The sequence below is a fragment of the Hypanus sabinus genome, chromosome 3 (genome assembly GCF_030144855.1).
Source record: "Hypanus sabinus isolate sHypSab1 chromosome 3, sHypSab1.hap1, whole genome shotgun sequence".
Lineage (NCBI taxonomy): Eukaryota > Metazoa > Chordata > Chondrichthyes > Myliobatiformes > Dasyatidae > Hypanus > Hypanus sabinus.
Window position 1 is genome coordinate 147,168,335 of NC_082708.1, and position 15,733 is coordinate 147,184,067.

Here is a 15,733-nt window from a genome sequence, read left to right on the forward strand (position 1 = left end):
AGCCAAAATTCCACCAGGAAACAAAAGAGTGGGGGTCTTGTCAGTCATTAATATGATTGCACTGACAAAATTCTTTATTGGGATACAAGAATTGCATGTGACAAGAGGCAAATGCAAACAATATCTCAGTTCAGCAACCAGGCATCCAGTGACTAACTAGGTTTCACTGCACGCACCACATTATGACAGATTAAACTTGAAATCACAATAGCAGTACAAATTTCTATGTAAAACCTAGTAATTTCAGGAATGCAGGAAGACTGCATTATTTTGTATAAGCAAAGGATCATAACTTCCTTTTTACATAGAGGATATAGTAATGCAGATGAGCGCACATTATAGTTGCGATGGAAGAATCATCACCACAACAACATGTCAATTAGAATGGGGTGTTTTGTTAAAATTAACAAAAAGAATGTAGTTTACTGCTGTAGTAAGCAAGTCAGATCTAGCTAGCTTGCTCTCTTCTCCTGTTATATCATTCTTCAGTGTCCCAGAATCTTGGCCTGAAACATCAACTGATTATTTCCCTCCATAACTGTTCCCTGATTCGCTGAGTTATTCTAGTATTCGGTTCGTGTTGATCAAGATTTTCAGCAGTTTTTAAATATAAAACACTCAGTGTAAGTAGGCCCTCACAGCCACCCAGCAACCTTGATTTAACTCTAACCTAATCACAGGACAATTTATAATGACCATTTAACCTACCCAGCATGTCTTTGGACTGTGGGAGGAAACCAGAGTACCTGGGGAAAACCCAAGCATTCCACAGCAAGGACAAACAGACTCTGCACAGAGCTGCCAAAATGAAACAGCGAACTCTGACACCCCAAGATGTTAATAGCACCACTCTACCTATACATGACAGCATGTCTATCACATATAGATAATCTAGACTGCTCTTTGAACATTGCATTCGCAGTATATTTTAAGCCCTTTAAAACCCACACGTTTCCACTGCATTGCCTTTATTGTTGCCTTAAACATTCACCCTTGAATCTGAAGAGTCATTGTTTTCCCACCAATAGGAGACAAGGACAACCCTCACAAGTTTGCTCTTTGTTTTGCAGAGAGTAATCTAATTAAGTTTGTTTTCCCCTAGGACAGGTAGACTGTGGTTAGGAAACCAGCTACAGGGAGGCTCCAATTAATGAAACAACTAGGTGGTAGATGTCAGTACAGTTCAAGATTCTTAAGCACACAGCCAGTCAGAATCTGAAGTCAAATCTCTTGGAGAATTATTTTTAATTAGTGAATTTACACCAAGACTCAAATTCCCCCAGCAACAGCTTTAACAAACAAATAGGATTTCTCATTACTAATGTGTTTATACCATTCTTTTAAAAATAAAACTAAAGCGGTGGCTGGAGGAAAGATTTCAACAGTTTACAGAAAAAGAGAACAACAGTTTCACAAACATTACCCCTGGTGTCCTGTCAACACAATAAATTCATTTCCAGACCATTGGAAATTCTGATTGGCAGACCTTTATCTGACCGAAACCAGCAACGTTACCCTTTCAAATCTGCTGAGCATTTCCAGCGCTTTTTGTTTTCATTTCAGGTTTCAAAGATCTAGTGCTCTCCCCCATTCTTTCAGTAAGTCAGATAATTTCATGTTTGTCTTTTTTTAAAAAAAAAGACTTTCTACTACATTTTCAAAGTACTTCATTGGCTACGAATTTCTTAGAGACATCCATTTTTATAGCACCTTTCACAACCACACAAAATCATAGGCTGCTTCATTAATTTTGCTCCATGCTTATCTAAAGCCACACACACATCGTTTGGCTCATCATTTGTTGAGCCTAGGTGGTCTCCTGTATCCATTGGTCATGTTCCTTCTTGACTACCTTCAGGATGTTGGACTGGGTTTCTTTCACTGATAAACATACTGGGAAAAAAGTAAATCTGAAAGCAAACGTGCAACCAGGGTAGACAAGGCCCCTAATAGATCACTTCCCATATTCACTCAAAGGCATATTAAATGGGTTAAACATGTTAACTAAACCCCAAGATGGTCAAGTTTAAATACTTATGGAGTTGGCTCACATATCCTGAATGACCTTTACAAGAAACTTGTACTCACGGCTCTCACGCCATACTGGATCTTCTTTTTCATTTCTTTGTACCATTTCCTGGGCCTCCTTCAGGTTAATGTACAACTGCTGAGTCCTCTCCTCTTCTAGACGCCTGATCTCGTCTTCTTGTTTCCTGCGTTCCTCCTCTTCTTTTTGCTTTGTGGGTATAGAATTAAAGTCAGAGTCCTTCAACATTAAACAGGCCTTCGGTCCGAACAGTCAATGCCAACCAAAATTCCCATTGAGTTAGTGCCATTTGCCCACATTTCGCTCATATCCTTGTAAACCTTTTATATAGCCATATAACAATTACAGCACGGAAACAGGCCATCTCGGCCCTTCTAGTCCATGCCAAACGCTTACTCTCACCTAGTCCCACCAGCCTTTTCTATCCCTATACCTGCCCAAATTCCTTATATTGTTGTTAGTGTACCTATTTCAATCATCTCTTCTGACAGCTCATTACATATATCTGAATAAGAATGTTGCCTATTAAATCTCTCCACTCTCACCTTAAATCTATGCCCTCTAGTTCTTGATTCCCTAATCCTGGGAAAAGAATTGTGCACTTTGACGCTATACTCCTCATGACTTTATACATCTCTACAAATTTTATTTATTTTTATTGAGATACAGTGCAGGATAGGCCCGTTTGGCCCTTCGAGCCATGCCACCCAGCAATTTTCCAATTTAATCCTAATTTACAATGACCAATTAGCCTACCAACCAGTGGGTCTTTGGACTGTGGGAGGAAATCACATGGTCACACAGGGAAAACACACAAACACCTTATAGACAGTGGTGGTAATTGAACACAGGTCACTGGTACTGTAAAGAGTTGTGCTGTCCACCACCCCACCGTCCTTCATTCTCCTCTGCTCCAAGGATTTGTTCCAATCTGCTCACTCTCCAGTATGCAGACAGTACTGTACAAAAGTCTTAGGCACCCGATTTTTATTCTTGTATATATTTTGTTTTAGAAGTTTGTTCTCGTCTTCCGCATTAGTGCCAGTAAAAAAAGAGCAAGTTTTAGATAGCTCTAAATTTTAAATTTTAGATTTACCAAAAAATTAAATGTTAGAGAAACTTTTTTACTTCATTAAGTAACACATTAAGTAATGGACTACTTTCAACTAAAAACTTCATTACCTTGTAGTTTTACAGTCCAGTGCATGGTTGAACAAAGATAATCAACCAGGTGCTACTGATGAGTTGAATGAACTAAACAGATTAACTGAAACAGAAGTAAGTGTAGGAGAAAAGATGCTGTGAGGGACAACCAAACTAACAGGTGAGGGTGTGACAGTTTAAGCTTCAGAACATCAATTCTGACATCATGGCAAAACTGAGCAGAGCAACAAGACACAAGGTGGTCATCCTACATCAGCAAGGTCTCTACCAAGCAAAAATTTCACAGCAGACAGGACTTGAGATGTGCTGTCCAAGCTCTCCTGAAGAAGCACAAAGAAACTGACCAGAAAAGCAGTAGTTGGCCATGGAAACCGAGTGCAGCAGATGAGATATATCAAACTGACAACTCTTTTAAATCGGAAGAAATCCAGCACTGCCATCAGCTCTGAACTCACAGAAACCACTGGAACCCAAATACATCCCTCCAAGTCTGGAGAAGTCTTGTCAAAAGTGGTCTCCATGGAAGAGTTGCTGCCAATAAGCCATTCCTCCAAAGTGGACACAAAGCCAAAACAACCTACCAGCTGATTTTCTTAGAAAACTGCATTACAGTGTACCCAAGAGAAATGATACCAGTTATAAGACAAAGGGTGCTCATACCAAATATTGATTTGATGTTTACAGTTTGGTACTCTTTATACCAAGTTTTTTGAAACTATTTTGAAAGTTGGGACATCAAGCAGATTATGCACACCAATCATTCAAGCTGTAGTGGCCTTCGACTTGTTGGTTACCTCAATTGCTTCAAGACTATTTGCACAATAAAAATTAAACCATCTCTGGCAGCTAATGGGGACAACATTCCTTTCTATTGCTCATGGAAGTGCATTCAATGTAAAATGGAAAATTAAAGTCATCAGGCTAGGCAGAAATACTGGAAACAAGTAATGCAATGACTACATGATTCATGGGTTCCCAAGAGTACTGAATCACAGGTCAAATCTGAATTAAGATTTCCATAGAACTTGTGCATTTTCTCCTCCAGGGCAGAGCCTTAAACTGATACCACTCAACAGTGTGCTCAAGTTAGAAAATATTCACCTTGCCTCAATTTGGACACGCACACACACTCACTCAACAGTATGTGCAGCATGCAGTATTAATCTCAAACAGAAATAGATCCATAAGAGCTCTACAGGTCCATTGGCATCTGTGAACACAAAAAGTGCTGGTCAACCTTTCTGGACAAGACCTTGCACCAGGACTGAAGGTACAGGAAAAATAACCGCTATACTGCAGTGCAATTTGGATGGTATGAGAGAGGACATCTTACCCTTGCCCTTATACGCCCTACCACGTACTTGTTTATAGTAGCATCTTTCTTATTCTCAGTCCAGGTGCAGGATCTCAACCCACAGTACCAATTTGTACGTTTCATCTCCAGAGGGTGTTCGACCTGCCAAATTCTCCCAGTTCTGTTTTTGTTCTAGATTCCAGCACCTGCCTTCTTTTCTGTCTTCATTATTAACATGTGAATGGGAATGCAGATATTAACACTGAATTTTAAAGTATCCTTTTAATAGAACATAGAATAGTACAGCACAGTACAGGCCCTTCGGCCCACAATGTTGTGCCGACCCTTAAACGCTGCCTCCCATATAACCCCCCACCTTAAATTCCTCCATATACCTGTCTAGTAGTCTTGACTACTTTTAAGGATAACTAACAGAATTAGGCTCTTTAGCCACCATATCCAGTTTTTTTTAAAAAAAGTGTATAAAAAGGAGGACCCCTCCCTGTGAGGAGGGGCAGTTTCTGGCTGGATTTGCCATTTTGGCTCCATGCTATTGTGTGGTCCAATATTATGACACAGTTTCATTGAAAGGTGGAGTTTTATTTTCTGCCTAAAGTTTAAAAGGTCATTGCCGGCAGTTTCTTTATAATACTGCCAGTTAAAAATCAGTGGAGAGTGAAGAACGTTCGGGAGCTAAAAGATTGAGGAAAGTTGATTCAACAGTGAAATAGGTTTGACCTTGTTTGATCCTCATTCAGAAGGAATTCGTTGGCTGTGCCAGTGCTAACCCCTGCAATAATAGCAGAAAGGGTAGGGTACAGTTTCATCAAGGAAAGGTCAGTGCCTTTAAGCCGTTTCATTTTCATCTTCGTAAATTCTCCAGGGAAAAGTATAGTTCGACTGGGAACCACAGCAACACGGTGTGAAAGAGAATTTAAATAGTCTAAAAAAAAGTCTCTCCTTTAATGGACTGTAAGCATTTTGAACTTTCGCAGTACTACTTTGAAGAACTGTTTTTGCAACATCGCTTTAAGAACAGTTTAAACTGCCGCACAGCAGCTGATTTCTGGTTGCGTTAGCTGTTTGTTTACTTTTGGGGTTTGTTTTTCAGTGTTTAATAAATGTTTTATTTGTTATAAAAAAACCCTGCCTCACTTATATATTTATTGTTGCCGAATCTGTAACACCATCTATACAAATTACATTTAACTGCATTGCATCGGTAGTCTATGCTTTGGCCAACCCAAGTACTAATCCAGATGCACCTTATCTGCTCTCACCACCTCTTCAGGGAGTGAACTCCAGATCCCAATCACCCTCTGGGTGAAAAATGAAACCCCCAACTTCTCCTCTGAACCTCTTCCTTTAAACTTGCCCTCTTCTTAAATCATCCCAGTTAATTATGAGTGAGCTTATTTTCAAAAGGAAAATAAAGGCAATGGAATACATAGAGACAATTAGTCCATTGGAAGTCACATTAAGAGTTAAATATTTCAGTAAATTGTCCAGTGAAATGTACTCAATGGAGTTAGCTATTCTATGACCAACCTGCTTACATATACGTCTTCAATTTACATTCTTATTGGTTACATTGTTTCATTATTAACTTGATTAACAAAGGAACCCTTTGCATCTTTTGTTTCCTTCAGCTTAGTTGAGGAATCAAGTGTAGTGGTAACCCGAGTTTTCAGTCTGACAAAATAAGCTTTCTTGACCCACTGAAAGTTCAACTACTTGTTTGTGTTCAGATAAGGAAAAAAAGATAGTTCTGAATCAGTTAATCAAACAAAAGGTGGCTTGCAATCTCCTCAGAGAACAAGGCCTTAAAGAAAAAGGCTTTTTAATCAGTAGATTGCAAACTATTGTTCTGATACAACAGGGTGTGCAGTTTCATGCCAAAACTCCACAGAAATATACAGGCACGAGCAAGCAGCACGCTTGGAATCATCCGGAATGCACTGCCATTTTGTCACCCCAGCTCCATTTTCCTGAAATCCTTCATTTCTCTATTGGTTTACTCGTCAGAAATGAATAAATGCAAGGTTGATATTGTAATCTTGCACTCTAGACAAACATTTGGAGACCCTTAAGCCACAATTCATCCCTTGAGACTAACTGGAGACCATACAAGTAACCCAAAACAATAGACACCATAATTCTTCCTCGCTTCTCTCCCCCCCCCCCCCACCCAATGTCATAGCAGAGACTGTGACCTCTGCAGTCAATGTGTTGCAAGATAGACCCTGCATGGAGATTCTAACAGAACAACTTAGAATTAGAAGGTTGAGATGGATTTTGAACAAACTACATGTGCCAATAAGCAACCTCAATCAGAGCAACTGAGGAAGAGTTCAAGGTAGGCAGCAGTCTTGAAAGTAAAAGGAAAAGGCACCAATGCAAGGGTTGGATTAAAAACAAAGGAAGGAAATGGCTAATACAGGTGTGCGCCACTTAACGTCCTTTCGGACAATGTGACGTAGTGGACGTAACCAATTTTGTGTATCGCGCGTCTCTGTAAAGATAACGCCTCTGTGTAGTAGCGTTATCTCTGTTTAATCTTCTTTTGAAAATATTACTGTAAAGTGCATCATGGCTTCCAAATGCAGTAAAACCACTCCTAGTGATAGCAGCAGCAAGAGGAAAAAGGAAACGTATCAATTTGGAAGTGAAACAAAAGGTTATTAAACAATATGAAGGTGGAAAACCATAAAATGCTATTGCTCAGGATTTAGGCATGTCGCACTCAACAATCACGACGATCCTGAAAAATAAAGAAAAAAATTCTCGAAGCTGTTAAAGGATCGGCTTCACTGAAAACTACAAGGCTCACGAAAATGTGAGAGGGACCTACATCAGATATGGAGAAATTGCTAATGACATGGATTGAGGACCAAACACAAGAGAGAATCCCTCAGTACGTTCATGATCACAGCTAAGGCACGGAGTATGTTCGAGATGCTGAAAGAAAAAGCAGGACCAGACTACGATATCGAGTTTAGTGCTAGCTCTGTCTGGGTGGTTCAAGTGCTTCAAGCAACATTTTTTGCTGCATAATATGAAAGTTAGTGGTGAAGAAAAGAAAAAGCAAACTAGGCAAACACTGGACACATTCCTGAAGAAGCCAACACCTCCTTAAGGAATGGAACACTATGAGGAAGTTGAGAACAGTGATGTGAATGATCCTGATCCTCTGACAAATTATCTCTGATATAGGCTAAGAAAGTGTTTACATAAAAGTTTAAAAAGTGAAAACAAATTAAAAAGTTTAAAATGAAATAAAAATTATAGTGTATATATGTATTATAGTGTACAGTTTTAGTGTAAGTTCTTGGCTATTTAGTCAATACAGGTACACTACAGTACTCCATATAGGTTTGCTAAGTATATAATAATAGTGTTCACACAACATCCAAATCACATAATGTATCATGGTCATTAAGCGACGCATACCTGTACTGAAAATGGCAGGAATAAAGGAAAGCAGAGGTTTGTTTTTTAAAAAAAAATTGAAAGCCTGTGACCAGATGTATACCACAGGAATCAGTGTTGGGACATTAGATTTACACCAAAGTTCCATCCTACCCTAGACATTCTCTTCTCAACTACCATCAGGCTGAAGATACAAAAGCAGGATTCATTGACATACCACCAGGCTTAAGGACAATCTTATAATTAGACAGATTTATTGCACGGTAAGAAGGACTTGTCATCACTCTATCTTGTTGTGCCTTCCACCTTATTGTCTGCCTGCACTGCACTTGCTGTAATGAACACTATATTCCGCATTTTGTTATGGAGTTTCCCTTGAACTACATCAATGTACCGATGTGATGAAATGATCTGTATGGGTGACATGCAAAATGAAGTTTTCACTCTACCAAAATGTTACTGTGGAAAATATGTTTTTCTCATAAGAATAAACCAACTGCATTTATATCCGAAATCATTCAATACATTTGCAAATGTCTTGAAAATTGGTGATACAGTTAATAGTGAAGAGGGCAGTGTCGGGCTACCAGATGATGTTGTTCAATCAGGAAGATGGGTTGGACAATGACAGAAGGAATTTCAGGCTTACAAGTGTGAAGGGATGAATTTTGGGAGATAATATGGCGAATGACATACACAATGTTTACTGGGAATACTGAAGTATACCAAGGACCTCTGTTTGTCCAATGATGCCCAAATCTGGCAGCAGAAGTAGATCAAATGGATAAGACAGCACAGAGCACTAATATTAAAGGCTCAATAAGGCAGGGCAGGGAACACAAGAGTGAGAAGGTTTGTGAACAACTGTATTAAATGTTATAGCAAGAGATTGCAGATCTTGGAATCTAGAGCAGCATATAACCTATTCAACCACTTCAACAGCATCTTGGTGGAGGGGTCTGTTGGCAGGAGGGGCAAGAATTGTTGACAAATGTTGCTCGACTTAGCAAGATCCCCCAGCAGATTGCCTAACCAATTGTTTCATAAAGCAACAAGCAATTAACTGGAGTACTGTGAGCTGTTCTAATCACAAGGTTCTCTGGCTTCTGAATGCCACCTAATAGCTACCTGCTTCTGAACTTTACATGCCAGATGGCAAAGTCATGAAAAGTGGTGACATCCCTGTAGCTATTTTATACCCAACTCCTGTAGTCATATCTCCACAACAGCCATGCAGAACACTATGTTTATAGGAATAGTGTCCAGGTGGAGAATATGGGAAGATGAGAAAACCAGGCAGAGAAGAAAGAAATCCATCTTACCTTGAGTTCCATTTGGATTTGTTCATGTTCAGCAGCTGCTTTGGTAGCCTCATCCTTTGCTTTCATCTCGACTTCCTTCTGTTCTGAGTCATGTTTAATAGTTTTCTCCCCCAATTTAAATGAGCCTGAGAATCTTCGGACCAATTCCTTTTCTTTCTCTTTCCTGCCCAACAAAGATCTCATCAAAAGCAGAGACACAAATGTGGCTGCACCGATTTTTCACTAAATTACTGGGACCACAACACAAACCTCGATCAACGCCCAATGACTTCATGAGCTACCTTACAGAACTGAAAGCTTTGGGCTGGGGAAAATCAAGAGAGTAAATGATTTAACATGGACTGATACACATTCAGTTATCAACATTGAAGCAGGACTGGAAGTTACTTCTTTACTTGGAAGTTTTAAAACCCAATAACAGCAGTACAAATACACAATAGTCAGTACTACTATATCAGCTCCAGGGACTAAGGTTTGATGCTGACCTCAAGTGCTCTGTGTGGAGTTTAGACTGTGGTGCTCTCATTTCCTCCCACATCATAGAAATACATTTGCACTACTGTTTGTGCCACTTTAAATGTTTTATAGAGATTTCTTGTTGCAATAGATTGCATTTTTAAATGTATTGCATTGTACTGCTGCCAAAAAACAAGAAATTTCATGATACTTGTGAACGTTGTTGTTTTTGTGGTAGGCAAAGGATAACAGAATCAAATGGGAGCTCCTGGGGACTTAAGAGGGAATGCGTTGCAGGGGTAAAAGAAAATAATGGGAGGGCGAAATAGGACTGATGGAATGACTGCTGAGAGCAGACTGGGAAACATGGCTCAAATAATCACCTCTTCTGCTGTAACGGCCCAAATATTCAAATGCCAGTTTCGTCAAGCTAGAAAATACTGTCAGAGTTCCACTAATCTATTACAGCTAAGATCTTCAAATCTGCCAGAAAGGCGACCCTCCTCAGCTCCAGTCTATATTCCATGCTCCTTTTCAGGAAGCTTATAGGCACTTTTTTTTTAAATGGAGTCCGGTCTGTTGATTTGACAAGTCTTCTCCACGTGGTCAATCTAACACACAAAATCCATCTGTTGAAATGGTGTAGATACCCACTAGCACAGCATGGGACATCCTGATACAATAAACAGAATTGTGACATAGGGGATTTTGTTTCCTTGGACTCTGCTCACCTTCCTTTGATGACTATGCCAAAGTCAACAGCAGCAATGAAACTGCAGAGTTTCAATCTACACCTTTCATTGTATCAATAGGCAAGTTTCCTGGCAGCTGATTCAAGGTGACACACTTTATTACAACTTGTGATTCCACAAGATTCAAGGCTGACAAGCCACATTCACCTAAAGTGTATAAAGTAAATGGTCAAAATGCAAAATGGAAAGGGGTTTTTGGCTTTTCCTTAAAAAAGGAAATCAAACAATTCCAAAAAATGTTTGAATGTTAATAACTAAAAAGATTAACAGAGATTTTAAAAGATTAAGCCACATTATTATGCCAAAATAGAAAATGTTCAGATTATTCAGCATCTGAAAATGCAATGGAATGGCAGGGATGTTAAAAAAATTATGGGGGGGAACCAGTTTCATCTGCCAGCCCAATTCTTTTTGTTATCTTGGTTTTCCAATATTCAGAGATCAAGTATTTAAATATTGCAGAACATTGGTAGCTTGTAATGGCTATTTGGAAGTTTGATTGATCGCCGAACTTAGCAAGATGTTTGCAGATGTTTCATCTCCAAATTGAGAAGCTATCAGAGTACACTTGCGGGGGTTGTCTCCTCAGAATGCTAAAAAAAAACTGTCTATCTGTCATATACTCCTCCAGGGTCCGAATGGATATTGATTCAATGTCATGATCTGGTTAACTGGTTCAAAACACAGTGAACTGTTTGCTTTGCCGTCCATATCCTGAGATTACTGGCAATTCATTGACTGCTGACGTCGTCGTTTCTCTTTTTTCCATAAGGGTTCATATACTGCAGGGGTCACGAACCATTTTTGCACCCTGGACCAGTTTAATATTGACAATATTCTTGCAGACTGCCCGATGAGTGGTGGGGGGGGGGGGGGTGTTGTTAATCACAACCGGAATATAGGTGACAAGTCAACTATAAGTCACTTACAAGTAGCTAGTAAACTCAATTCAGTTTCTAAAAGGGTTTATCTAATGAATTTAATATTAAACACACAGAGCATATTTTCCTTGTATGAACATATAAAATCATTGCAACACACCAATATCGCTGGATCAGTGGGAGCCCTGGGCTTGTTTCCCTGCAAAAAGATGGTCCCATCAAGGGGGGTTCCTTATGTCCAGTCTATTCCGCAAATCAGTTTTTGTTGCATTCATTGCAGAAAACCCCACTTCGCAGAGCTATGACGTTGGAAATGGAAGTAACGTTTTCAGTGCTTTCATGGCTATCTCAGGATATTTAGCCCTGACTTTGATCCACAATGCTGGCAGAGATGTAATGGCAAACATATTTTTCAGCCCACCGTCATTTGCAAGCTCGAGGAGTTGATCTTCTTCCTGCACTGACATGGATGATGCACGTCTTGGGTCATTTGAGTTTGGGAAGTAACGCTTGAATTCTCTCAACAGCGAAGATAGGTGATCGCACACCAGAATCCCAAAATCCCAGTTAATGTTGAGAACATGTCAAATATGCCCCTGTCCACTCGCCGTCCCCACAGTTCCAGTTTGGCTTTGAAAGCAGACATGTTATCTGCCAACTTGAAGACAGCTGTCATTCTCCCCTGAAGTGACAAATTGAGTTCATTGAGCAGGTTGAAGATGTCACACAGATAAGTGAGTTTTGCTATCTACTCTTCACTGAAGTGTCCTGCCAGTAGTGACTTTTTAAAGGGCTTTTGTTTTGATGTGATTGATATCTTCAACAATGTCACTCAATATACTGTTAAGATCAGGTGACATTTTTCAGCTAGCCAGCATTTCCTTGTGTATGACACAGCATGTAGACTGACATTCAGGAGCAATCTCTTTGACTCGGGTAGTGAAACCACACAGCCATCCAGTCATAGCTGCAGCCCCGTCTGTGCATACTCCAACACAGAATGACCAGTCCAGTTTGCCTGACACATAGTCATTCAAAGACTTGGATAGTTCTGCCTCAGTTGTGTTAGCTGGCAGCAGCAGTGCACACAACATATCCTCGTCCACATCGTATTGAAATATATATCGCACATAAACCAGCAGTGTTGCTTTGTTGTCGACATCGGTAGACTCGTCGACCTGGATAGCATACCATGGTGACTTGTTAAGCCACGACTCCAACAGCTGTGCCTCGATGTCCTCCGCTATGTCATCGATTCTCCTCGAAAATGTGGTAGCTGAAAGAGAAACCTGTGCCATCTTGTTAAGCTACAGCTTCTCCCAACAGTTCACGGCACATGTCCTTGGCAGCAGGTGAATCAATTCTTCACCAACAGCGAAAGGCTTCTTAGCCTTAGCAATACCGCTAACGACTAAATATGACGCTCTCAGAGCAGCAGCGTTTGTGAAGGTGGTGACTCTCAGCACTTGCTTCTGTCCCGCTTGCTCACGTTTTTTCTGCTCGAAAAACTCAACAGGTTTGTCTTTAAGTGCAGGGTCCTTGGGCTCAAGATGCCGAAGCAGTTTTGAGGGCTTCATTGCCTCACTAGACAGCTTGTCTCCTCATGTCACACACAGGGGGCTTGGAGCGTGCAAGTCACAGGCCGCACTAAAGCGATATTTTATGTTCGACTCATCATATTTTCTGTTGAAGGAAGCTTTCTTTTGTTTTGCATTCTCAGCCTCAGCTGTCTCTGCATCATCATCATCATCTTTTATGTCCCGCTACCACCTCTTCCAAAGAAACTCTCAAGCAACGTTTGTTTTTTCACTCATCAAGTAGTAGCTTAACGACCAACTGATGACCTCATGTGCATTCAAGTTCAGGGCGTGACAGGGAATGAAGAAAGGTGCAGTGACTCATTTAGCCAATCATATTGTTTCCTCGCAGCCCGAAAGCACATGTTTTATGGCCCGGTGGTTGGGGACCACTGAACTGGATCCAAGTCTATATTTGTTGGTGGATCCTTCTGTAGAGAACCACTCTTACAAGAAAAGAGCAAAAATTTCTTGTTTTGCTTGAGTTTAGACTCCGGCTGTCATTCAGTTGAAATAGTGTTCTCCATCTTCATGAGCTGATACTAGCAAGATTGGGTAATGCCTTCTGCTTGCTAGCCAGTTCTCATGTAGCCTGGTCGATACTTTTCTTCCTGTTTGAAGGAGTGTCAGAATCAACAATTTAACGTGCTCTCAAAACTTGAAAAGGAGACATTGAACAGCCTGAAAACAGACATAAATATCATTTTACCTATTGACAGAAAACACAACTGTTGTACCGGTCAAGGGAGACTACATTGACAAGGCTAAGCAACTACTAAATGACACAACGACCTATTGTTGCCTAGACAGTGATGCAAGAAGAACAGTGGAGAATGAAAGCAGATGAACCAGACATCATTCAATTCTATGGACTACCAAAAAATACACAAACAGGGATTACCACTACAACCAACTGTTTCACTCCCTGGCACACACAGAACACAGAAAATAGAAATCTACAGCCTTTCAGCCCACAATGCTGTGCTGACCATATAACCTACTCTAAAAAACTGCCTAGAATTTCCCTACCGCAAAGTTCTTTATTTTTCTAAGCTCCATGTATACCTAGCTTTTTTTATAAAATATATTTACTTATTTATTAAATTTTAGAAAATTACAAAGAATAAATGTGATGATAAAAAAATGAGAAAAATAATATTGACCCTCCCCCCCTGAACCCTTATCTAAAGAAAGAAAAAAAGAGAAAGATTTCCTGGATATCAGAGGATCCCCACATGCTCCATGGAGTTCAAAATAATTTAAATATTTATTTTTACTTTCCCCAATTACTTTATAATTTTTATCTTCAAAGGACCTATGTATTTAATCCTATCTTTTGTAAATATGGGAGCCAAATTTTCAAAAATACATCATTCATTTCTTAGATTGTATGTAATTTTTTCAAGTGGAATACAACTATGTATTTCATTATTCCAATGATCCATAGTTAAATATAAATCAGATTTCCAAGTAACTGCGATAACTTTTTTGGCTACTGCCAAAGCAATTTTAATAAATTTTTTCTGATACTTATTCAATTTAAGTTTCGGTATTGTCCCTTCAATGTCTCCTAACAAAAATAATACTGGACTATGTGAGAGATGTACTCCAGTAATTTGTTCCAATAAAAGTCTTAGATTTATCCAAAATGGTTGAATTTTAAAACAAGACCAAGTAGAATGTAAAAAAGTACCAATTTCTTGGTTACATCGAAAACATTGGTCAGACATATTTGAATTTAATCTATTTATTTTCTGTGGTGTTATACATAATTGATGTAAAAAATTATATTGTATTAATCTAAGTCGAACATTTATTGTATTTCTCATTCTATCAGAACATAATCTTGACCAGTTTTTCCATCAATCTTAACATTCAAATCGGATTCCCATTTTTGTCTTGATTTATGAATTCCTGATTTAATTGTCTGTTTTTGAATCAAATTATACATACAAGATATAATTTTTTTTAAATTTTTCCTTTTTGAACATGTACACCTATCTAAAGAAAACCCCATTGTATCCTCCTCCACCATCAAGAGGACATGATCTGAGAGTTAGAAGGCAAAAATTTAAGGGTAACATGAGGGGGAATTTCTTTACTCAGAGTGGTAGCTGTGTGGAATGAGCTTCCAGTAGAAGTGGTAGAGGCAGGTTCGGTATTGTCATTTAAAGTAAAATTGGATAGGTATATGGACTGGAAAGGAATGGAGGGTTATGGGCTGAGTGCGGGCCAATGGGACTAGGCGAGTGTAAGTGTCGGCACGGAATAGAAGGGCCAGGATGGCCTGTTTCCTTGCTGTAACTGTTATCTGGTTATACATCACATTCGATGCACCTACCACTCTGAAAAACTACCTACTTTGCAGCACCTTAAAACTATGCCCCCTCATGCCATAGAGGGAGTACAAAGAAGGCTCACCGGGTTGATTCCTGGGATGGCAGGACTTTCATATGAAGAAAGACTGGATCAACTAGGCTTATACTCACTGGAATTTAGAAGATTGAGGGGGGGGGGGATCTTATTGAAATGTATAAAATTCTAAAGGGATTGGACAGGCTAGATGCAGGAAGATTGTTTCCAATGTTGGGGAAGTCCAGAATGAGCAGTCACAGTTTAAGGATAAAGGGGAAGCCTTTTAGGACTGAGATGAGGAAAAACTTCTTCACACAGAGAGTGGTGAATCTGAGGAATTCTCTGCCACAGGAAATAGTTGAGGCCGGTTCATTGGCTATATTTAAGAGGGTGTTAGATATGGCCCTTGTGGCTAAAGGGATCAGGGGGTATGGAGAGAAAGCAGGTACAGAGTTC

The 15,733-nt window shown here is 39.6% G+C and overlaps 1 protein-coding gene across 4 annotated transcripts in view; it reads right to left on the reverse strand.

The window, feature by feature from the left end:
• sh2d4a (SH2 domain containing 4A) overlaps positions 1–15,733 on the reverse strand; it is a 62,952-nt gene that overhangs the window by 12,538 nt on the left and 34,681 nt on the right. For all 4 annotated transcript variants that reach the window (XM_059965339.1, XM_059965337.1, XM_059965340.1 and 1 more), the window contains exons 4-5: positions 9,257–9,419; positions 2,089–2,236 (exon numbers count right to left, since the gene is read on the reverse strand). In XM_059965339.1, coding sequence (XP_059821322.1) covers positions 2,089–2,236; positions 9,257–9,419 — 311 coding nt within the window. The remainder of the gene's footprint in view (positions 1–2,088; positions 2,237–9,256; positions 9,420–15,733) is intronic.